We start from the raw sequence: 27,014 nt of genomic DNA on the forward strand, positions 1-27,014 counted from the left end.
TGTGTGTGATTGGAAATGTATTTGTTGTGTGATTGGAAATGTATTTGGTGTGATTGGAAATGTATTTGTGTGTGATTGGAAATGTATGTGTGTGTGATTGGAAATGTATGTGTGTGTGATTGGAAATGTATTTGTGTGTGATTGGAAATGTATTTGTGGTGATTGGAAATGTATTTGTGTGGTGATTGGAAATGTATTGTGTGTGATTGGAAATGTATGTGTGTGTGATTGGAAATGTATGTGTGTGTGATTGGAAATGTATTTGTGTGTGATTGGAAATGTATTTGTGTGTGATTGGAAATGTATTTGTGTGTGATGGAAATGTATTGTGTGTGTGATTGGAAATGTATTGTGTGTGTGATTGGAAATGTATTTGTGTGGTGATTGGAAATGTATGTGTGTGTGATTGGAAATGTATTTGTGTGTGGATTGGAAATGTATTTGTGGTGTGATTGGAAATGTATTTGTGTGTGATTGGAAATGTATTTGTGTGTGATGGAAATGTATTTGTGTGTGATTGGAAATGTATTTGTGTGTGATTGGAAATGTATTTGTGTGTGTGTGTGTGTGTATAAAGAATAAGGAGAAAACAAAGAGGTAATTAATAAAATTATTTATTAATTATAAAGTATGACAACATCTTTGACAGCTGTTTCAATTCAGAAATCTTTGGATAATTAATTCATAAAATTAAAATCATTATACGCTGAATCTCTTCAGAGGTAGTAAAGATATACCGATTAGAAATACATGTTGAGATAATGGCTATGAAACTGTTAAGTGATGGCATATATACAAAAAGAGCCAGTTATAGAAGGACTCAATCTAACATAGGGGGGAAAGGTAGTATATATATTTTATGTCTTAAAGAAAGAAAAGAAGAGATTAATATAATATGATAGGGTATTGAGAAGGGGAAAAAGGAAAAAAGGAAGTAGAAAAATGCAAGTATTTAAGTTCTTAATTCAGGATATATTACTAATTTATCAGATGTATGTTCTTAATTCCACATATATTATGCAAAATACTCTTTGGTTTTAACCTGGTTTAATTCCTTATTATTTATCTCTTATTCTAATATGTATTGGTAATAATGTTTTTATTCAATAAATTTCTGACTTTTCATGCATTTATGCCTGTAATGGATTATTAGTACATCCTTTCAATAGCATATTAATTCTTTTTTAGGTTTAAGATTAACTCTTTTATTTTATTATATTTATTGTATTTTGTCTTATTTGATATAATTTACTTAACTTATTCTTTCATACTTTATAATCTTTGTATAAAATTACATTTTGCATCTCAGTTGATCTACCAAATTCAATGCATGTTATGTTATTATATACTACAAATATTTATGAAAATTAAGAGCTTTTGGTAAATCTCACATTACCTCCCCTTAACTGTTTAACACAGTGATTATATGACTCGATATTACTGCTCCGTTTCTTTCTGTGAAAGAGCATAGGCTTGAAATGTTAAGAACTTTTTCACTTCCCGAATGGTAAACTATTACATCTGTTTTGTTGTCTACACCACCTGTCATTGTCCTTTGCTTTTTTGTGAATTCTCCACCCCTCTCTCTCTATATATATATGTATATACACACACAAACATATACATATATATATATATATATATATGACCTGTTTCCTCTTTTCATTGTTTTTGCAAGCCTTATTATTATTGTATCCCCATATATTAGCGTTATCTTTGTCTTTCGTCTCAAATGCTAGCTGAAGCATAAAAACTTTCACTCACAAAAACTTATTCACACCACCGCAAAGCATTTCATCTCAATCCTGTCTTCTTTCTGCCGCCTAAAACCTCATCTTCTCCCAATGCGCGGTGCGAACCACCACCAATACCGGTGAACACTGTTCTCACCATCTACACCGGATACTCCCTCCTCCTCCCCCACCACCCCTTCCTACCCCTTCTCCTCATATGCTTTCACTGTGAAAAGACAACCGCCCACTGATCTTACGCTTCCTCCTGTTTTGAATCTGACACTGCCTCAATCCGACTATCTCCTTCCAGTCCCCTCCCCGCCTCGTAATTATCCTACGTTTTTATTTCTTACGAACCTGCACCAACCCTTTCTGCCATCGTTCCTCCTTACCCCCCCAACCTTCCCCACCCCACCCATTCCAAGTACCCCGGATCCCTGTTGCCCCCGTGCCGCGGGCACGTTAAAAAGCTCGAACCGATCGTGACCGTAAAAAGCAGGTGGCACGTAAAAAGCACCCACTCCACTCACGGAGTGGTTGGCGTTAGGAAGGGCATCCAGCCGTAGAAACTCTGCCAGATCAGACTGGAGCCTGGAGCGGCCCCTGGCTTCCCAGACCCCGGTCGAACCGTCCAACCCGTGCTAGCGCGGAAAACGGACGTTAAACGATGATGATGATGATGATGATATATAATGACATATTTTATTTCTGATGTATAATTAAGCTTATTTCTCCATTAGTATTATTATTTCATATTATTTAGTACTAAAATGTGTCAAGTTAATACCATATTGAGCTGATTCCTGATTCACTGTTTAAATACACAAATAAATTATCATTACTTCTGATAATATTTTCAGATATGTCCCCATTTAAATTTGTTCTGGTTTAGTTGTCTTCATATATATTTTCCCTGCATCCCAGCTATGCATGTGGGCATTTTACGTAATTCATTGTAATTTATTTTAGTTTATTTTCAATTTATTTATATATAAGTATTTCCTCTTACATAATGTTTATTTTATTAATATTACCCTTACCCACTTCATCATATTTCATAGCATATTTACTTCTAGTTTATTTAATGGAACACAGTATGTCTGAAATTAAAAATTTTTTTAATTTTTTCCTACCTAATAGTTGATTATTATTATTATTATTATGGATGTATTTTGTATTTTTGATATTTTCTCTTTCCATATTATTCTACACTTGCCATTTATTTATTTATATATTTAAATTAGATTTTCTTGCATTATTATTATAAGCATAAACAATAAGTTATTATTATTATTATTATTATTATTATTATTGTTATTATTATTATTATTATATTTAGAAATTATTTATCCCTTTCTGATAACTTCAGTTAATACATATTTTGCCACAGTTTGCTTCTACTGACTTAAATTTTATAACTTTAAGTTTTTGTATTGCAGTATTACAGATAAGTATATTATATGGCATTATTATATATTTATATATACATAGGCGCAGGAGTGGCTATGTGGTAAGTAGCTTGCTAACCAACCACATGGTTCCGGGTTCAGTCCCACTGCGTGGCATCTTGGGCAAGTGTCTTCTGCTATAGCCCCTTGTGAGTGGATTTGGTAGACAGAATCTGAAAGAAGCCTGTCGTATATATGTATATATGTGTATGTGTTTGTCTCCCTAGCATTGCTTGACAACCGATGCTGGTGTGTTTATGTCCCCGTTACTTAGTGGTTCGGCAAAAGAGACCGATAGAATAAGTACTGGGCTTACAAAAGAATAAGTCCTGGGGTCGATTTGCTTGACTAAAGGCGAAGCTCCAGCATGGCCGCAGTCAAATGACTGAAACAAGTAAAAAGAGTAAAAAAGAGTATATGTTTTTCTACTTCCTTTTTTCCTTTTTCTCCTTCTCAATACCCTATGATATTATACTAATCTCTTCTTTTCTTTCTTTAAGACATAAAATATATATACTACCTTCTCCCACTATGTTAGATTGAGTCCTTCTATAACCGGTTCTTTTTGTATATATGCCATCACTTAACAGTTTTTAATCGTTATCTCAACATGTAGTTCTAATCGGTATTTCTTTACTACCTCTGAAGAGATTCATCTTATAATGATTTTAATTTTATGAATTAATTATCTAAAGATTTCTGAATCAAAACAGCTGTCAGAGATGTCATCTTTTATAATTAATAAATAATTTTATTAATTACCCCTCCATTTTCTCCATATTCCTTAAATATATAAATATCTGAAACACAATTTATATGGTTACCTTATACTTTAACTTCCTACAGGTTGATAACCAACCAGTATTTTCATTGGATCCCTTAATGAAGTTTATTACTGTCACTTGATTATATATATATATACAAACAATCAAAATTTTTTTTTCTTTTGAATGATTATAAACCATGATTTATATATAGACCTATTATTTAATGAATATTATTATTATTCACAACAAATATTAGATAATGAACCAGTAATTTATTGGATATTACTATCCCTTAATGAGGCTAATTTATTCTCTATTTGAATATATATACATACATACATATATATATATATATATATATATTAGAAGAAATGAGGTACTCAGAAAATCGGTTTATATTTACAGATATTTATTTGTATATTACATTATTATATTTGTATATTAATGTAATATACAAATAAATACCTGTAAATATAAACCATCCGATCTTCTGAGTACCTCATTTCTTCTAATATATATACCTGTACATCATCTCCAAACCTTCCAATATATATATATATAATATATATATATTAGAAGAAATGAGGTACTCAGAAAATCGGTTTATATTTACAGATATTTATTTGTATATTACATTATTATATTTGTATATTAATGTAATATACAAATAAATACCTGTAAATATAAACCATCCGATCTTCTGAGTACCTCATTTCTTCTAATATATAATACCTGTACATCATCTCCAAACCTTCCAATATATATATATATAAATATATGCATATATATACATATATATATGTACATTCCTACATCTATATGTATATATACATGCATATATGGGTACAGGACATCAAAAAACCGTTGAACACAATGAGAAACGAAAACATAAAAACAAAAACATGGAAACGAACTTGTTTTCAAACAACGAAAAAAACAGAGTACAAGACATACAACACAAGGAATATTCCCCTTCTTCAGTTGTCCCTGCTTCGTCTAACAAAGTTATTTTATTCCACACAGGTAGAAATATACGAAAAATAGAAGTTGAAAATGCACTGAGAAGAGTTAAAATATTTTTATTGATATATTTAAAGTTTCCACTGATTTTCAAAAAGTTCAAATAGAAAGACGTGTCTTATGTTGCGGCTGTCTTGATTCTGACTAGTGTTTGAAGCTTGCCTTATTTTTATAGGGAGTTCATGGCTAAAATTAGTATACATTTTGAATAGGATTTGATTGCTAGAGGATAGTCACATGACTGGTCATAGAAATTTTTGTACATATATATATATGTGTGTGTAGATATTTATATACATAAGTATATAGATATACATACATATGTTTATATACATACATATACACACACACATTTTTGCATGGAAGCTGAGATCTTACAGTCAAAGAAATGCTTATGATAACATCAACATTTTATACATCATTGACTTTTTATGTTATGCTGAGCATATACCTTGCATGTGAGCCATGTTACTATATAAATTGCTCCACAAATCTTATAAAGGACAATATTTAATCCTTTGCCTCCTGAACTGTCTTCTTAAGTTTGTCCTACATGTCCATGTTGTTTTCAAACTTTTAGCTAGCCCTTGTTTCATACATTCTGAGTAATATGAAGTCTTCTTTCCATATATCCCAAGACACTCTGGTGGTTGCAAAAAATTGGCAATTGTATTGATGCAGGAGAAATATGTCCTGTGTATCATATGTGATATACAGGACAGGCAAAGGGTTAAGCACATTGATTTTCTGTTAAAAAAATATAATATCATCATCATCATCATCATCATTTAGCGTCCGTTTTCTATGCTAGCATGGGTTGGACGGTTCAACTGGGGTCTGTGAAGCTTGAAGGCTTCATCAGGCCCAGTCAGATCTGGCAGTGTTTCTACGGCTGGATGCCCTTCCTAACGCCAACCACTCCGAGAGTGTAGTGGGTGATTTTATGTGCCACCGACACAGGTGCCAGACGAGGCTGGCGAACGGCCACGCTCGGATGGTGTTTTTTATGTGCCACCGATACAGGTGCCAGACGAGGCTGGCAGACGGCCACGCTCGGATGGTGTTTTTATGTGCCACCGACACAGGTGCCAGATGAGGCTGGCAAACGGCCACGATCGGATGGTGTTTGTTACGTGCCCACAGCACGGAGGCCAGTCGATGCGGTACTGGCTACGGCCACGTTCGGATGGTTTTCTTGTGTGCCACCGGCACTGGTACCACAAAGATACAAATTCCATTGATGTTTATATATTTCTAATACAATCTAAATTATACTCCCAAATGCAAGGTGAGATCTGAACAATTTCAATTTTACCTTATGTATTCTTTTGCAAGACAGTAAATTTCAAAATGACACCATTGTAAGTTAGTTATTTAGACTAGTTTAACTGAACAAAATAAAAGTGTCAGGCTACTAAATTCTTTTCATTTCACTGACGATTGCATGCTTTCATGAAATCTGAGATCACACAGGCAAAAAGGAGAAGTTTATGTTTCATATCAGCATTTCATATATCTGTTTTTACTTCTGTACTGAACATACAAATTGCATATGTATCAGACCACAATTTTATATGTTCTATAACAGAGAGAAGTATTGAGCACTCAGCAGCTCTGCTACAAAATACAATGCAAAATGATGATAAAATCAACATTTTTGAACAAAAATAACTTGTGTTTATTCTACTCAAGCTACATTGACACTCTCATGTTGCTCAGCATATATATGCAATGAACCAGGGACTGTCCCATTGAAAACTTGTAACCGATCATATTACATCCTTGGCAAAACATGTAAAGTAAACAAAAACAAGTTCTGCCATGTTACTTACTTTATTTTTGATAGCCTCTAATTGATCCTCATTGGACAGATGACTCACAGTAGCTTGGACACCATTATTATTATTACCACTGCTGCTAGTGCAAGGGACGGCTACTTCACTCGACTCAGCTGCATCTTGGCTACCCAAAAGCTCTTGCTGCCATTTCATGCGGAATTCATCAAGCTGTGCTTCAAAGTCGAATGCTTTCGAGGAGTCATAATCATCGTCATCATCATCATCTGCTTCTTCAGCTTCTTCCTCCTCACCCTCCTCCTCCTCTGACAGTTGATAATCACCGGGAGTTGGGAACTGGTTTTCCTCTTCCTGTAATTACAAAATGGGGATCCCCGTTTCAGAATTGAATAAAATATTTCACAAGTAAATGATGAAGTAAAAAAGATGATTGACAAGTGAGTGAGGTGAACCTCTACATAGTCACTTGACCGTGGAGATGAAATCCTAAATATACTATTTCTTTGTACAAGACAGCCTCTGATTCTAAATCTATTTGACCAGGGCCAAAATGGGATGAAATCACTATTTCTAAATGTCATCTGAGTCTTCAATGACAACTTAGAAAGCCAGTGTTTAGCTCCAGTTTCATGACTTGGAATATATAAAAGAAATAAGTCCATCCTGTGATAGGACACTGGTAAATCATTACAGATAATAATTTCCAGATGATCTGAAATCGATGAAGATCTTGTCAGTTGAGTGAAGGAACTGAAGAGGTAATGGCAAAAACAAAAAAAAAAAAAAATGCTCAACTCAGAAATAACAAAGTACCTGCAGCAGTTCTAACTGAAGTCCTAATCAATAAACAGGTAAGTCCAATACCAATTCCACTGAGCCATTTCTCCCCATAACTTAGCAGTTATGGGCATGTCAAGTGGTGAGGGGTTACAAACACACAGACACACACAATATAAATATATGTATGCACACACACACACACACACACACACAATGGGCTTCTGCACAGTTTCAGTCCACCAAACTCACTCACAAGGCATTGGTCAGCCCAAGGCTATAGAAGACACTTGCCCAAGATGTACTGTGGTGCTATTAAATGCAAACAAAAAGTAAAGTAGAAAACTTCTATGCAAATACTACAATTCTTATTAAATAAAAAAAATCAATTCACATTTCAGTTCATACACATGCACACACACATTATATATATATATATATATATATATGAGAGAGAGAGAGAGAGACAGAGACAGAGAGATAGGTACACACATATTACTGTATCATTAAGAAGTCTGCTTTGCAACCTTGAGATTTTGGGTTCAATCCCACTGCACGGCACCTTCATCAAGCGTTGTCTACAATAGTCCTCCCACCGATCAGCCAACCATTGTTTTGTGGGTGAATTTAGTAAAAGGAAACTGTACAAAGCCTAGCATATGTGAGTGTGTGTGTGTGTGTGTGAATATTTGTAATCTACGCTCTGCATGAAAAAGCACTGAGCAACAAATGGTAAAGTTTGTTGATATTTCCTGCTAACAAATCATCCAATAGGTCTGAAGGTTTTGAAGACATGTGGAATAAAAAATCCCTAATACGAAAAATAGGTAAAGGTTAGCAACAAAACAGTTATCCAGTTGTAAAATACAATGTCTCAACGTTTGTATTTGCCTCTGTTAACATGGAAAAGAATACACAGACAGACAGGCAGATTTCTGTTATCTTTATTCATTGAAGATAACTTTGAAATATATCACTTCTATTTACTAAGATTATGGTTAAGTCTAAGGGTTAGATTAGAGAGAAAGAAAGATATTTAATTTCTTTTTATACTCAATTGTAATCTTCAATGCTTAAAATAGAAATTTAAAAGAAATTTTGTACATAAATAACAAAATTTAAAAGGCTCAGGGGATGTTTCTTGCAACAGTTCAGCTATGTTATTGTATATCAATAAGCATTTCATAGAATTTTAATGATTTTCATTCAACAAATTGGCTACCAACTGTATTCTTTATTTCTTGGGAAGGAGAGGTATTATTCTACTCATCAATATAGAACTCTCACTTGGAAAACAGCTGAGGGTTGGTGACTGGAAGAGCATCTAGCTGTAAAATCTTACCTTAACTAACTCACCATCTAACCCAGTGGTTCTCAACCAGGGTCCGTATGGCCCTTGAGGATTCATATAAGAATGAGGGGGGGGGATTCACACAAAAATATAGTAAATTGGGGACCACAATAGTATTTTAAGAGTGTCTGAAAAAATTTTGCTTTAGATGCATGTATTGGTATGTATTGCAAGAAACAGCCAGGTTTCTTTCTCTAACATTTTACATCGTCCAACCTACACAAGTTAATGTGTGACAAAAAACAAATGGAATTTGGAAAGAATTATCTATAAAACTAGTTTTTATACTTTGAATGGGCATGGGGGTCCACCAGAATGAAATAACAACCAAAGGGGGTCCAAAATGAAAAATGGTTGAGAACCCCTGATTTAACCCATGTTAGTTTAGAAGAATAGGTGTAAAATGAACAAATGTACAAATACAATTGTGGTAATGTGACAAAATACACCCAGTACATGCTGTAAAGTGGTTGTTGAAAAGAAGGACATCCAGTCTTAGAAACTATGCAAAACAAAAATTATAAATAAATAAATGAAACTTATGAGCAAAATGTGGACTCTGCAAAGCACAGTGTAGGTCACCCATTTGAGAGGAACTCTGAATAAGAACTGACACAGAATAGAGGATCTCTTTAGTGTTTTTGCATGAAACATCCTCTTTAGTGCAACACAATTATCACACTGGAACATTCTCATTGCCATTTTAATGTTCCCTTTTCCATGCTTGCATGGGTTAAGTGGAATTCATTAAGGCAGATCTTCGGTGACTAGAAGCCCTTCCAGTTTCAAAACAAGGTAATATTTCTCCATCACTTGTATGACAGTGACATTCATTTATAACTATCCTGTGATGTTAAAACAAGGACACACACTTATTCATATAAACACATACAATGATGTTCTTTTAGTTTTTATCTACAAAATTCACTCACAAGGCTTACAGTAGAAAGTATTTGCCCAAGGTGCCACACAATGAGACCGAACCCAAAACCACGTGGTAAGGAAGCAAACTTAATTTCATTTAAATCCTCTCTTTATAACTATCTTCTTTTTATCTTTTTACTTGTTTAAGTCATTAGACTGTGGCCATGCTGGGGCATTGCCTTGAAGAATTTTTAGTTGAATGAATCAATCCCAGTACTTATTTTTATAATTAAACTTGGCACTTATTCTATCAGTTTCTTTTGCCAAATCGATAAGTTACAGAGTGTAAACACACCAACACTGGTTGTCAAGCAGTTGTAGGTGACAAACACACACACAAAAACCATACATTCATAATACATAAATACATACAAACCTATATATATAACGAGTTTTTTTCAGTTTCCATTTCTCAAAACCACTCACAAGGTTTTGATTGGTCCAAGGCTATAGTAGGAGATACTTGCCCAAGGCACAAACAGCAGGACTGAAACTGGACTCATGTGGTTTGGAAGCAAGCTTCTTACCATACAACCATGCCTAGTCATTTTTTTATAACTACCCTTAATTACAATTGTGTTTAAAACTTAGACCCCTGAATATGTTTAAAAGAATGTTACAATAACACTGACTCCTTCTAACTCAAACTCTGCCCTGTTTTTTTTTTTTTCTACATTTTCCAACAGCTTTAATATAGTAGTCTCCTGGACATTACTATCTTGAGTCTTAGGAATATTAGGGTCAAGTTATTTAGTTTGCACGGTGTATAAGTGACTGAGGTTAGAGTATTCCCTGTGTGAAGGGCACCAGTGAACCACTGCAACAAATATGGAGTGTTCTGTTTGAGAATGCCCTGCACCACCTGGTCTGGAAATTGAAACCATGATCTGGTGATTGTAAGTCCAACACCTTAACCACTAAGCTATACACCTTCATGTAAAGTTTTATGAATAATATTTTATAAATAGGTTTAGCTGTGTAATTTTCTTTTTGAAATGTAGTTTTGTCAGATCACAGTTAACACCAAAAAGGGTTCCCCACCTCTGGTCTATGGTATTCAAAAGAAGAGGTTTTGCCATAGAAATCTGGAAGACAAAATTTACGTTTTGAACACCCCCAAGCCATCTCTGAGTAAAACCCGGGATCAAATGTGTTCAAACCTTAACCATCCCGTCTTTTTCCTACACACAATGCATTCAAAACTACGTTATCCAGTGTTGTTCTTTTAAGACAATAGGCTGATTTGGAGTTTTGACTGCTATTTCTAGCATGTCGAGCGACCCCGTAAAGGCTCCCCTCAGCTCATAAAATATTGATCTAATATATATAAGTACTTTCGGCACTAATTGAATAAGCAAATGAGAAAGTGTGTGTGGTCGTTCGTCTTGTAAAACCAAGCAGCCAAATATCGCTAATTACACACCCGTCTGTCTGTGTAATAGGAAAAACACGTGGAACAAGGTTGGCCAACAAATAGAAAAAGACAAGAGGATCACAGTTTGAATGGCTTTCGTTACGATGACCTAGTTTGCCCGATTCATGGCTGACTTTGGTAATAACAACACAAGTTGAAGGACATTTTATGCCTACGTGGTGCGGGTTATTATTTGAATAAAAAAAAAAAACGAGGGAGGGAAGGGGGGAAAGAGAGGGTGAGAAAAGGGGCGGAGGGGAAAAAAAGGAAGAAAAGAAAGACGAAGATTGAGAAAGAAAATGGCACAACACAAATACAGGGAACATTATATATATATATATATATATATATATAATATTAATTCGAGACAAAACCACTATTTTGCAAATCAAACAAGGAAAGACTTAATCAATACATAAAAATTTTAATATAAAATAAATAAATAAATAAATAATTTATTTATTTTATATTAAAATTATATTATGTATTGATTAAGTCTTTCCTTGTTTGTTTTGCAAAATAGTGGTTTTGTCTCGAATTAATATTATATAATATTTTACTATAAAATTGGATTTAATCCTAAATCTGATTTTTTCCCTGTAAATTTGGATTTATTCCCTAATATTTATTATTATATATATATATATATATATACATACATATACACACACGCACACGCACGCACATATGAATTAAATACATAAAATTATATTTAAAAAAATAAATATTAAACTAAGGTTTTTGCTTTAAAGCAAGTTCAAGAATAAGGGGAATGGACGGGATTCAATACTGAGAGGTTGCAAACTCGTAGTAAAATACGTATTGTTTGAGTTTTGAAGTTTTGTCTTTGATCAACTTGAACACACACGCGTGAATTGTGCGTGCATTTATTTTTACGAATCATATAATCATACACACCTTTACAGAAAAGGAAGAGGTTGTTCACTTCATAATTACAAAAAATTTCAGTTTGTTTGCCTAAGACAGTCATGAGAAAAGAGACTTTCTGAATGCCACATCTAACGAAAAATTACCTTGGTAGTGTGATCCATCAGATGAAGAGCTATGTCCCATGCAACCTGCTTTTCGCAAAGAAGTTGCCCATGCGTGTTCTAAGGTGGGCTACCTATCAGAAATTTCGACCACCTTTCACCTCTCTCTATAACTCCAGCCCACACCAACACAATTGAGGAAAAGTAAACGAATGGGCGTAGGAGCGGCTGTGTGGTAACTTGCTTACCAACCACATGGTTCTGGGTTCAGTCCCACTGCATGGCACCTTGGGCAAGTGTCTTCTGTTATAGTCTCGGGCCGACCAAAGCCTTGTGAGTGGATTTGGTAGACGGAAACTGAAAGAAGCCCGTCGTATATCATCATCATCGTTTAACGTCCGCTTTCCATGCTAGCAGGGGTTGGACGATTTGACTGAGGACTAGCGAACCAGAAGGCTGCACCAGGCTCCAGTCTTGATCTGGCAGAGTTTCTACAGCTGGATGCCCTTCCTAACGCCAACCACTCCGAGAGTGTAGTGGGTGCTTTTATGTGCCACCGGCACGAGGGCCAGTCAGGCGGTACTGGCAATGGCCATGAAAAAATCGTGTTTTTTTTTTTTACGTGTTAACTGCACACCAGCACAAGTGCCAGTAAGGCGACGCTGGTAACGATCACGCTCGAATGGTGCTTTTTACGTGCCACATATATGTATGTGTAGTTTGTGTGTCTGTGTTTGTCCCCCCAACATCGCTTGACAACCGATGCTGGTGTGTTTACGTCCCCGTAACTTACACGGCAATGATGGAGTAAGCATGTTGTCTTAAGAGACAGTGAATAGTGGTAGTCCTGGCTGAGAAAGAAAAAACTGTATGGTCACTTATAGAATGACTTTGACCTATCAGAGCTGATCTTTGCCTTCAGCTTCATTTCCAGTGACTATTTTTTTATTTTTTTATTTTTATTTTATTTAGTTTCAGCTCACAAGCTGTGGCCATGCTGGGGCACCGCCATTTGGTGTTGCTACATGATTTTACTTCACGAATGCTTTTTAGCAAATGCCATCTGGTGCATGAGAGAGTTCGATGCAGCTGCCCTCATCAGCACCTCCTGCCGTGAAGTTGGTTCATCTGGGACACCTGACAAGAAAAGATCCAGTTTCATTTTAAAGACATCTGCATCCACCCCATGCAGGTCTCTTAGGTTCTTCGGGAGGATATTGAAGAGCTGTGGGCCTCGGAAGGCCAGGCTATCACAGTATCTTGATGGCAAATTTGGAGTCTTGGCACTATGCAGTGGCACCCAGTTCTGGCATTTGTGTAACTCTCGATGCCAAAGTTTGGGACAAGTCCTTCTAGGATCTTCCAGATGGCATATCTTTCTCACCTACGCTCCAAGGAATAGAGTCTCAATCTCGTGAGTCTTTCCCAATAGCTTATATGCTTCACAGAGGCTATCTTCTTCGTGTAGCTTCGTTGAATCGCCTCAAGTTCTGTGATCAACTTGACACTGGATGGTGACCATAGCTGAGAGCAATAATCAAAGTGGCTTAGGACAAGTGTCATCCAGAGAACCATCATGGTTTCCTGGTCTCTTGTTCTAAAGGTTCTAAGAATCCATCCGGTCAGCCGCCTACATTTCATTGCCAATTTAGCAACATGCACATGAAAGGTTGCATCATCACTCATGTAAATACCCAGGTCTCGCACTGATTGTGCCTCTGGGATTGCAATCCCTCCAGGTCCAGTGTATTCATTGGGTATTGCATTTAGTTTTGCATGCTGATAGTATAAAGCTTGAAACTTTTCAGCATTGAACTGCATGCTATTCTTTTCAGCCCACTTGTATATTTTGTCCAGCTCACATTGCAGGTGCTTAGTGTCTTCAGGGTTCTGTATTGCCTGTGAAACTTTTGTATCATCTGCATAACTTGTGATCGTGGCTCTCTGCGTGGCTGAGGGCATGTCTAAGAGGGCCATTATGAACAGTAGTGGTCCCAGAACAGTGCCTTGCGGAACACCGCTCACTATTTGTGATGCATTTGAAGATGCATTTTTAAAAAATACTTAACATGATATGATACCTGGTTGACGTCTCCAGTGAGAACACACCTCTAAGCGATCGTTCTATCTACTAGAAATAGCAGCCAAAGCAACCTAAAAGAACGAAGGACACACAGGATAATGTAGTTCTAAATATACCACACTGAGAACAACAGGTTGGCTTGAGGTTAAATAACAACAGCATTTCTTATTTCTTTTTTCAGTGTGTGTGATGGGACTGAAATCTTATAAAAAGACGGAAAGTTTAAAAATGAATCAAAATGGCTAGTTTCGGTATTCCGTTAATGTGTGCATAACTGAATTTTGTTTAGCCTCAGCAGATGTATAATGACTGGCGATCCAGTCTTTTCAACCGTATTTCTACAGGAGGTGAAGACGCATGGCTTAGTGGTAAGGGTATTCGGCTCACAGTCATTAGGTCGTGAGTTCGATTCCCGGTAGCGCATTGTATCTTTTTACGTTGTTGTGGTCCACTCAGCTGGTGAAAACACTAGGACCTGTATTTCAAAGGGTCAGCCTTATAATATCTTGTGTCACAACTGAATTTCTCTAAGAGCAACGTTAAGGGTACGAGTATTTATGGAGTGCTCAACCAGTTGCAAGTTCATTTCAAGAGCAGCCTGTTCCATTGGTCGGACCCACTGGAACCCTCGCCGTCGTAACCGACGGAGTGCCAGTTAATAAGTTATGTCAATAGGAATAGCTAGTCTGTATGCTAGGTGAGTACTATACACAGCTCCATCACGTGACTTTTAGAGGCCCCCTGCAACTTTTTGTTTCGAGGCTCCATCCCTTCAATCAAAATTCATAATCTATTTTACTTTATTCTAACTGAAGTTCAGTATTTCACGTTATCCTAAAGAACATATTTAAAAGTACAAGTTAAACTTATTTATGTCTATCACAAATTTCAAAAAGTAAAACTTCCAGATATGAATAAAAGAGCACTTTTAGGATCTTTTCCTTTTGAACGCCAGTTTTCAACACAATTTCTAGTTAACTAAACACTTTTAAACTTCGTATACTGGTAGAATGTATCAAAATAAAACATTTTTTTCTCTTGGCTTTCTTGAGAAAATAGTAATTTGTAAGTTTAACGTAGTTTAATTTTTCGAATTTTAACCAATCCCTATATTGAGCTAAAATCATTTGCTGCGTCTAAAACAGACAACATCCTGTTATTAACCCTAACCCTCACCCTAATCCTAAATTTTAGCCTTTCGTTTTTTTTTCTTAATAGTTAAATAAATTTAAGGATAACAATTAAGAAAAAAAAAACGAAAGCAATGGAAAATAATTTTGATTTAACAATTAAGAAAAAAAAAACGAAAGGCTAAAACGAAAGCAAAAACTCAAAACAAAACGAATAATTTTAGACACGCGTAACAATCAAATTAATTTAACAATTAAGAAAAAAAAACCGAAAGGCTAAAATTTAGGGTTAGGGTTAGTGACGGGATGTTGTCTCAGTTTTAGACACAGCAAATGATTTTAGCTCAATAGAGAGCATAGGATTGGTTAAAATTCGAAAAATTAAACTACGTTAAACTTACAGATTACAATTTTCTCAAGAAATCCAAGGGGAAAAAATGTTTTATTTTGACACATTCTACCAGTATACGAAGTTTAAAAGTGTTTAATTAACTAGAAATTGTGTTGAAAACTGCCGTTCAAAAGGAAAAGATCCCACTTTTATAATCCAGGAAACTTTCGAAGACAAACACGGCGCACTTTTCGCATCGCGCAATCATTGATCAGTTCAGAATAATCAAGCTGAGAGCTAAGCTCGTGTTCAATAGATATCATAGGCAATCCACAAAGTCTGGTACACGCTCATGGTACAATGCAATATTTTTACAAGAACTTTTGCAGGTACAATGTATTACCATTTTACTTCTTGAAATTTTCAGTTAACATAGTTTAATTCTTGTTCAACATCTTAACCAACATAAATAGCTGACTCATCTATGTACTTTGATCTTGACATGAGGATCCTGAACCGCTGAGGTCGTTGGGACTACAAGGGTAGTAGGAGCTTAGCGACGGCCCTGGCTATACATCTATGAAAGGCAGTAAATATTCCTCATAATTTGCTTTCAAATCGAATTGCTAACTCGGATTGGCAGAATCGTTAGAACGTCGAACAAAATAAATGTCAGGTGGTTTTTGATCCGACTATTTACGCTATGAGCTCATATCCTACCAAGGTTAAGTTTGTTTTTCATCTCTCCAAGATCGATAAGAAAATGTACCATTCTGGTTGTGGAAGTGATTAACTCCTTCCCCTCAAAAATACTAGCTTTATGCCCAGAGTTAGAAGGATTATATATAGAAATTGGCCCGAAGTTTGTATGGTTATGTTTTGGGTAATCTCTCGTTTTAAGTATCCACAAAGTGAAAGAACTGGAAACAAGTTGGCATCGACCAGAAACTTGGTAATAAACAGGAATGAAACTATTTCAGAGTTCAACGAAGTCCATTCCGGTTTCTGCAACAAACTCCATATTACTTTTTAATATCAATCGTCATTGTGCCAATTATCCCATAGTGAATGTTGTGACCTCTGCGATTCTCACAGGCGCTGGCCGTCCAAAATTCCGGCCATTTTTGCATAACAAACAATTTGCAAAGTGTCGCTGGCCACTTCCCGCATCAACGCCATCGCAGTCATGTCAGGGGGGGGGGCGCGGTTGAACACACCATTTGTCCTGGGATGTACTCCCTCCTCCTCCTCCTCCTACCATTCACTGCTTAATCCAAACCCCTTTTTGCAGCTTCATTTCATTGGTGAACATTATTTAACTTTCATTTCTTTATGGCGCCATCTACCGAGTTCATTCTTTCACTTTCTTAATCAATCATAAACAAAGTTCAGCTCGCGCCACTTCCGCAATGCCACGCCTATCAAAAAATCGCCTTGAATTTTCTATTTTTTACTAGTGCGGCCCACCTTATGATGAGAAATGTCTCATGCGGCTCGCTTCTCAAAAAAGATCGCCCCTAAACACTTAAAACGAATGATTATTCCCTCCTACACTTATTTTTTAGTAATATTTATGCCAGAATCGCAGGCTCAGCACGGTAGTATAATAACAAACATATATCGCTGTTAATGTTTCGCACTACATTATTCACAGACATGAAGCAAATTTGTTATTTCAAATATGAAACTCACTCGTACTATTTTGCGTTTGTGATAAAAGCAACTAGTACAGAGAGGGGGGGGGAGAATATGAAAAAGTATTAGAGAAAAGGAGAAAGATCTAGTAAAAGGATATAAGGAGTATTGGTAAGAGGGTGAGAGACAGAGTGAGAAAGTTTACCATGAGAGAGAGAGAGAGAGAGAGAGAGAGAGAGAGAGAGAGAGAGAGAGAAGATATGGTAAGAGAATATTAGAACTGATATAAGAGGGAATATAGTAATAAGGTGACACATACAGAAGAAAGTTGGGCGAAGGTAAAGAATACGCACACCTGGTGTTTAGGGTTACGCCGAAAACGGGTGGTGTGCATATTCTTTACCTCCACCGAAAGTTGATCATGAGCGAGCGAAGGGTGAGACAGATAATGGCAATCTCTTAATTCAATATGAAATGTTAAATTTATTTTTAAACGAACATAAATGACAATAGTTTCTTTTTTTTTTTTTTATCCGTCCATAAATGGATCGATCGATAATGTTAGCAGCGTTGTACAACTTAGTTTCTTAAAGGAGTGGATGTTGCGAAAATAAACAATAAAAACAAGGTGATTACTACTGTTGTTTAGCAACAAGGCAACCCCGACATCCAGCACACTTATGACCAAAGGAATTCTACCTGTGATCCCTCTTTTCTTTTTAGGGCTATGACGGACTACATGATTTAACGCGGTTGTTTTTTGGGGGTTTTTTCCATTTATTTAAGACGTTAAAGTGCAATTTGAAGAATTAGCTGCGATTAGACTACACAGCGACTCTCTCTCTCTCTCTCTCTCTCTCTCTCTCTCGAAAAAGGTATTTTTCTTGTTTAGCCCCAGTCAATCCTGATTGGCTGACAATTAAAGACATTCTATGATGATCCCGTCTTTTTAGGGACATGTAAGACATTATCCACTGGATCTTTTTGAAGGAGACTTGATGACTGTCTGGTATATCGAGCGACAACAGAGGATCCCTCGAACAAGTTTGCAAGGCCTGGCCTGTTGATCAGCCTGATTGTGCAGACCTCTGATCAAAAGCATGGCCACCCCATTTTTTTACCTATGACTACTTTCCTTATCCCGTGTGTCTTGTCCTTCAATTTTTAAGAGAGCACAGAGACTTAAACGAGGTTTGGCTGCTAATCCTCGCAGATCGAAAGAATAAATAGAGGCTCACTTGTTGACCCATTGTGGCTGTTCAACCCCTGCAGCTCTCAACAAGCCGACACGCTTTCCTGTCTTTCCGTAAGTAATAAATATAAAGTCATACAATTATAGAACAAGGCGACAAAAGAATAAAAAAGTGAAACAACAAAGAAAGAAAGTGTAGATGTCCGAGAGGTGGGTTCCAAGGAAGCCTTTTCCAATGAAACCCTGCTTATATAAGTTTTGTCGTTTGTCCTTAAACAGAGGATGCCACGCCAACGACATATTGGAAGGTGTCAAGGTGGGTAAGAAGTTAGTATTGGTAGTTAAGTAGATAGATGTAAGGCGAGCGTATGTGTGTGTTCGTAGTCCATCTGTATAGAGTTGTATTTCCATACACACACACACACGCGCACATATGGGTGCATTTGGGGAGGGACACAGCATTTAAAACAATAAATAACGAAATAACGTCAGTATGATTTAAAGAATAAAATGCCAGTTGAATAGATACATTAACTCACCATTCTACAAATGTAGATCGAATTCAGACGGTTAGTTCACGGAAAGAATAACAAATTACGGCGGGACACTGGAACATTTTAGCTCTTCGTACGGCCGCCATTTTGTAATTCGCTACTTGAAACGCAATATACGTCAAGGGAGACAACTCAGTACATCGTGAGAGGCGCTTCCACTTTTGGCGAAAAATAACGCGGAAAAATTACTTGGAGACGCTTGTTGCATATAAAAACTTGAAAGTAATGTGGGCGCTAGTAAGCTTTGTATAATAAACTAGCAGTATCGCCCGGCGTTGCTCGGGTTTGTAAGGGAAATAACTATATAAGCATTTTTAGAGAGTTATAACCAAAAAATAGCAAAAAAATGCATTAAAAATGGAAAAAAAAATGATGGTAAATTTTTTTTAAAATCGTTGACTCATCGTAGACATTTTTAGAGAGTTAATTCCCTTATATAATAGCGAAAAAATGCATTAAAATGGAAAAAAATGATGGTAAATTTTTTTTAAAATCGTAGACTCATCGTAGACGCGCGCTAATACCCAGAAGGGCTCGATATGAATCACGACTATAAGATACCCGGTTTTGGTTAAACTGCACCGCAAAATGTGGGAGTAGTTAGGAATCTAAATCGTAGGAGACAGACACACAATTTGACTTTTATATATAAAGATAAAAAAATTCTATTTCATTAAAATTAGAACCTTAGTAATGAGAACAATCATTCTCTTTAAAGTTAAAGTTTTAATTAAAATTAATTATGGAATGCAGTGAAAGACGAACAGCTTTAGCTGTATGGTGGCAACGCTGAACGTTTCGATATTATTAGACCTCATCAGCGAAGCATAATCTAACCGCGATTGTGAAATCTTAAAACTACTAGTTATCTTTTTAGTTCTGATCTTTCATTAAAATTTTATTCACATCTAGTATTCCTTATTTGAATACCAAAATTCTATAGTTTGTAAGATATTTCGTCTAAAAATCCGAGCATTTCGGCAATTTTAACCAATCGATTACCTCCATTCAACTAAAATCATTTGCTGCGTCTAAAACTGAGACAACATCCTGTAACTAACCCTAAACCTCCCCCTAACCCTAACCCTAACCCTTTTTTTTTCTTAATTGTTAAATTAATTTGAGTGTTACGCGTGTAAAAAAAACCGTAACAATTAAATTAATTTAACAATTAAGAAAAAAAAATTAGGGTTAGGGTTAAGTTGAGGGGTAGTGACAGGATGTTGTCTCAGTTTTAGACGCAGCAAATGATTTTAGCTCAAAAGAGAGCATAGGATTGGTTAAAATTCGAAAAATTAAACTACGTTAAACAAACAAATTACAATTTTCTCAAGAAAGCCAAGGAGAAAAATGTTTTATTTTGACACATTCTACCAGTATACGAAGTTTTAAAGTGTTTAATTAACTAGAAATTGTCTGCCGTTCAAAAGGAAAAGATCCTAAAGTTTTTCTTTACAGTCGTTGATTTCTCCTTCTGCTTTTACAATGAAGCAACGGAGTCTAGATGTGTCAATTGCGTAGCTAGTGGGGTGGTAGCGGCACACATTCTAGCTACGCTAGTGGTTAAGTATAAACAAAATTAACACGTAATATACATTTCCCGTAAACCCTTTGTTAGTTGATAATTAAGAATTTAAAAAATCTTCGGGAAATATTCGATGAAGTCCAACATACCACTTAAAAGTCAGAATCACAGTTGAAATACTTTTAATCGTAAATATGCGCTATTAGTGGTAGTCCGAAATAAAACAACACATATAAGACAAAATCGTAAAACCTGAGCGAACAAGTAAACCCCTCTGTAGCAAACTCAACCTCCTAAAATATGCAGTCATTCGACCAGCTACAAAAATTCCTCGATCACATTTTAATGTTTGGAAGCAGAGTGATCATATATACCCCTGTCTGGCAAATAAATAAATAAATAAATAAATAAAAGAAGGTGTATATGACTGCGGGTATGTGGGTATTTTGAAAATACCTGAAGGAGTGACGACCTTGCCCTGCATAGTTGCGGGCTGTCCGCTGGCAAGGTATAGCACCCGCTCAGCCATCCTGCCAGAGATACGGCGAAATCATGGGACTGTAGCATGGCAGATTGTGAAGAGGTAGTGGAAGAGCTCAAATTGATGTTGAGCGCAGGAATCGTAGATCAACGGTCAGGATCACCAAGCTCTATCTGGAGAATGACTGCAACGTATCCACTGGGATGGCGTCCATGGTTGGGAAATCAGCTAATGAAAGATTCCCTATGACACAAGCTCCCAATTCACATTCATAATAATGGAATCGGATGGTGACAGAGAATCATGGGAATCCGCGAAAGCAGCGGCAGAAGAAGTGACTGGAACACCTTTGATTCTGTGCCTGCTCGATCGAAGCTGACTTGGCATGAAATGACAACTTCGTAAAATCATTTACTTACATTCATAAAGTATTGTTACACATATCAATGGCTAATCTGTGCCTCACAAATAATTTTTCATACATTGGTCACCGACTTGAATTGATATCCCATCACTTAGAAATGAATTGATTTTGACCATATTAGGCAATGCGATGGATTTTGTTTTACCACCAAAGAGACAACAAAGTGAAATGACATAACGTAGAATGTCCTATAATTGTGGATCAGACAAAATATGAAGTTAGCAAGTCATCGGATTCCCTTTGTTTGAATGAGCCGAGAAATAACACGAAGAATGCACAAAATTAGTTTTAAAATAGTAATTTTTGACAGGGAAATAATAATAATTGTCTTGAAAATCTTCATTAATATTTTGATGCTATTATAATAAAAGATAACGAATAGTAGGAACCACTTTGCTGAAGAAACTATGAGTCTAAATATTCTAGCTGAGCTTTTGTTCTTTCACGAGCAACTGGTATAGACATCAGATGCGGAGAAGAATATTACACTAGAAAAAATGAGATATGAAGTTCACATCAACAGCCAACTGTTCAAACTAAGAGCTTTGGGGGTTTTTTTTGGGTTTTTTTTTGTGAATTTAACAGTGAACATTTTGTCATAGAAAATACAAATGACCCGATCTTAGAAGTGCTTTGAGGTTGATATAATTGAAATAATTATCATTCAGTTGTTCAAAAACTTGGAAAGGTAACTGAAACCTCAGTCAGTGGAAGCATGAATAAAAAGTCCTTTTTCTTTTCTCTAAATATTTCTAAACAGAAATCAGCTTGTTAAAACAAAACCTTCGAAAATGAGGTTTTGTCATTTAATCTATGAAGCTCGGCGGAATACTGCGTTCCAAAAGCTTTTATATTACCAGTTTTATAATGATGGTAATTTCAACGTTCTAATTACAAGCAAGGAAATTAAAAACAGGCCATCGAAGCATTTCAGTTAAGAAACCTTGAAGTGAAATACGACTCTGAAACAGTACAAGTTTGGGAGTAATACGTAATTATATGTGACTGCGAACCTATAATCAAACATGAAAACCTCTATCTTCAGTATATTGAAAAATTTTCGAAAGTTCAAATCATTCATGATTTTATTCAGAAGCAACATACTTTGTTTAAGTAATCTATGGATCATTAGTAAACTGAAACTGTGATGAAAAAACATTGTAGATAGAGAACGTAACGTTAAGGTTGTCGCCACACGTACACAAACAAATAATTCAACGTTTGAAGGTGACTAGAGAAGAAATAGCAGAGTGTAGTGGTTCGTGACGTCTTTTTTTACGTTGTGAGCTCATCTGTTATACGTATCATATTTGCCTTTCATCTCTCTGGAGTGCACTAAAACAGAATAAATATCAGTCAACTATCTGTTTATAAACCCAATTGCATTATTTCATAACACAGTATATTACTGTGAAATACACTCTAGAAAAATTAATATTTCCTAATTTAAAAAAAAAGATTTTGATAGTATATCAGCGCCAATATTGGATTTGCTCATTATTTTTATAACACTTTATCATCAATTATTGATGTTATTTTTTTAATGTGATCAAATGAAATAAAATTTTAATTAAATAACAACTGTCGCTCATCACTCTTGGTTTCTCAAATTATTTCTAAATCAATTCAGATTCTTCTGTAGGTGCTACTTTGGCGTGTGATCTACAACTTAAAGGGAGATTACTCTAGGTGACTTTTTAGTTCACTTTTCTAAAAATCCTTAAGATGTTGGCTAAAGGTTTTTATAATATGATCAGCGAGGAGACGAAGACAGTTGCATTTCTACGAAGAAATGGTCTGTTAGATAATAAAGAAAATGTTTCACCATGTCATCATTGTGGTGAAGAAATAAAAGAAGCTCGAAGAAACGGAAAAACGGAGGAATTTTGCCAAACTGGCGGTTGCCAAACTTATCGGTCTATCCGCACCAGAAATATTCTTTTTTTTTCTGTTGTACTGGTTTAAATAACAAAATCATTTTCAATCTTTCTCTTATGATAAGGTGCATCAGTTAACCTGTAGAGATACAGAATCAACATTTCACCGTTTTTCCTTTAGAAATTGAAAAGTGAACTAAAAAGTAACCTAGAGTAATCGCCCTTTAAGTTGTAGGTCACACGCCAAAGTAATACCCTTCTGTATCTGTTTTTATAAGTTTCATTGTTGCTTGTCTATGTTTATATGTTTCTCTTGTAAATGTATTTGATTGATTTCCCCCCCCCCTTCAGCTTTATCTTGACTATGCCAAAGTAAACGGAAGCTCCAAAATGAAATAATAAGCACAGGCTGAAATAATAATGAACAATTAGAGAGCAATTTTGCGTGATTTTCAGAAACTTTTGACGGATTAGCAGAACCATTACTGGGCCGGTCACAAACCTGGCTGTATTCAGCAACGACTTGGTTCAAATCTTGCCACCGTTTAGTTTTCATTTCATCATGCCATTATAGCTTATGTAAGCTAGGGGAGTAGTGTAAGGACCTCGCTTGGCACTGCCTGTGATTCGAAACTGAATCCACTCGCTTGTTGCTTGTGAAGCATTTCTCAAATTCCTTTGTTTTTGCATCTCCACGCTGGATGATGTTTTGCAAACACTTGACCTACGATTTTTTCCCTGTCACCGAGCGGTCAGTTCTTTGTTTCAGATGCGACCTACTTCCTGGATGTTCGCTATATAATGGAGAATCTTGTTTCTTTGCTCCCTTCGACACATCAGCTTAACTCACTCTTTCTCGCGAAATCCCTAGGAACCTTTTGCGGAACCCCGGTTGAGAAACGCTAACCACTTGCCGCTAACATGTTAATAATATTCCTTCCTTTTCGCTGTTCTTCACTGGTGCCTTCGTCGTGAGAACCTCACATCAACAAGCGTTACATACAAGCATTACATCTACACGCTACATTTGGTAGACGGCTACATCTTACCGCCACATCTGGTAATCCCGACCTACAAATATCTTTAACCGTTACACCGTACTCGATAAAATAAAGTGACATGATTTTATGGACTATACCTCTCACCAAAATTTGTGGACTTGTTCCTATTTTGGAAACCAATAATTTGTTAGAAATTTTCCATTAAAAAACATTCTAACTTAGGATGCATTAAAATAGCGTTTCCCAAACGCCTCACCAAAGAGATTAACTTCGATTAGTCCAGCATTGCTTTGATGACAAATCGAATTGGTGAGATATGCAAAATAAGTGAAAAACAACGGAAAATATTTTTTTCAGAGTAATTGCATTGGAAAAAATAAATTGGTAAATAGTCCTTTCTATTATAGACACAAAGTCTGAAATTTTGGGGGAAGGGGCAAGTCGATTATATTGACCCCAGTACTCAACTGGTACTTGATATATCGACCCCGAAAGGATGAAAGGTAAAGCCGACCTCGACGGAATTTGAACTCAGAACGTAACGGCAGACGAAATAATAAATTTGTGAGTAATACCGTAAAATAATACAATATTTTACCTGTTTTCACACACACACACACACACACACACACACACACACACACACACACACACACACACACACACACACACACACACACACACACACACACACACGACACAAAATCTCTCTCTTCTGTCTACGATCTATCTATACTATTTTAACTATTTTGATTAACTTCTTTGAGTGTCAACATTTTTGTCACGCAACTGTAATCTCGTCAATGACACGAGGAATAAACTAAAAAGCGAATTTAACAGGTGTGTGTGTGTGTGTGTGTTATTATTCAGTTTTATTTCAAAATTTCTTGCCAATAGAGAAAGATCTGGTTTCTAACCTAGATCCAAGGCTCCTTCATTGGAATTTCAACATAACTGGGTATGTATGTATGTATGTACATATTTGTATGTTTTGTTTTATGTATGTATTCTCGTGCATATAATTGCATGACGAGACATGCTCATACTCATATATACTTTAATAATAAACTTCTGGAAAGTTTTACAGATTTTTACAGTTCCAGTGGATCTCTAGTCTTCGAATCAGTTTCTCCTTTCTGGTTTTGAGAACCTTAATTTCTCAAGATTGGTATTTAGGAAGTGTCTTACATATCTCAGGGACCCAATAATTACAGATATAAACTTGAACTTGTAACCTGGATAGAGTAACTGCAAATTTCTCAATAGTTCAGCGTCGGTATTTTCTCTTTCGCTGATCTTTAGCTTTATGTTAACATCCGATGGGCAGCTGATTTCCACAACCTCACAGAGTTTCTCTTTCTCTCCCAAATCCTTATGTCAGGTCTATTGTGTTTACATTTTATTGAGGTTTTCACTGGGACATTTCATCAGTACTCTGTTCCATTATTAGTGGCTATGATTTCCGCCATACTGTGGAATCTTATTTCTTTTTCCTCGGAGTTATTCTTCCGATGGATCTCGTTATATAGTGTCCTAGCGACAACATCATGTTTCATCGGTAGATAATATCGTGATGACATTTCGGACACCTGCTTATGATGTGGATATCTTCGGTGTTAACTTCACAAAGTCTGCATCGGTTGTCACATTTTGCTGCTTTACCTGCATCTTTCACTCTTTTGTGCAGTAAATATTTGGTTGATAATAATAATAATAAAAACATTGTGTACAGTGCTCAGGTGCACTACAACTCATCTAAAGTGTATATATAATCAGGTGTAGTTTCGGCGGATTTCGGAAAGCATGAGGGCCTTAAAGGATGCAGTGTCATGGCAGTCAACAACTGACGCAGGCAGTTTGTTCCATGCTTCAGCAACTCTGAGCGTGAAAAAATGTTTCCGAAAGTCATGGGAGCTGTGTTGTTTTCTGACTTTGTAGGCATGTCCACGTGTGTTAGACACATGAAGATCAAAAAGGTGTTCAGTGTTGTTGTTGGTGAGGTGGTTGATAACTATGTGGGTGTTTACCAAGTCCATCGCCAGACGCCGGAGCTTCAGTGAAACCGTGATATTTCCTGTTCCTGGATTGCAAACACATATTCTTCAAAGTGGGTGTTCTTAATCCGGTTGTTGGTCCATGATAGACTGCTTTGATGATCAATGTTACTATCATCTCGGAGCTTTCTACAAACATATCTGTAGCAGAGGTGATTTACACTGTCATTATGTGTGAGATGTTTCGTTATGGGTTGTCTTGGATTAAATACCTGGATATCGGCTCCACAAGCCTTTCGTTCCAGCAGGTCACACGACCTTGTGATTAGCTGAAATTGTTGCCTGTATTGGTCGGTTTCCAGCCGTCCAATCGTGTTGGTGCAACAGTTCGTTTTTTCTTACGCGGGAAATTAATCACCAGCTCTTGGGAGCCTACTGATCTCTATAATAACGACAGTTGTCGACTGCTCTAAGTCTTTGGCACACGCCACCGACCACACGCAACTCGTTTTTGGCAACGATGTACCTGATACCAGCCAGTCTACGCTTTCACCTCTACGTGACG

The 27,014-nt window shown here is 36.3% G+C and overlaps 1 protein-coding gene across 1 annotated transcript in view; it reads right to left on the reverse strand.

The window, feature by feature from the left end:
• The window catches only part of LOC115210663 (F-box only protein 9), a 44,344-nt gene extending 25,066 nt beyond the window's left edge, over positions 1-19,278 (reverse strand). Inside the window, exons 1-2 of the mRNA XM_029779321.2 lie at positions 19,133-19,278; positions 6,801-7,115 (exon numbers count right to left, since the gene is read on the reverse strand). Coding sequence (XP_029635181.1) covers positions 6,801-7,115; positions 19,133-19,135 — 318 coding nt within the window. The 5' untranslated portion in view covers positions 19,136-19,278. The remainder of the gene's footprint in view (positions 1-6,800; positions 7,116-19,132) is intronic.
• Between the last annotated feature and the right edge of the window lie 7,736 nt (positions 19,279-27,014).

This window comes from Octopus sinensis, linkage group LG4 (assembly GCF_006345805.1).
Source record: "Octopus sinensis linkage group LG4, ASM634580v1, whole genome shotgun sequence".
NCBI classification, from domain to species: Eukaryota; Metazoa; Mollusca; class Cephalopoda; order Octopoda; family Octopodidae; genus Octopus; species Octopus sinensis.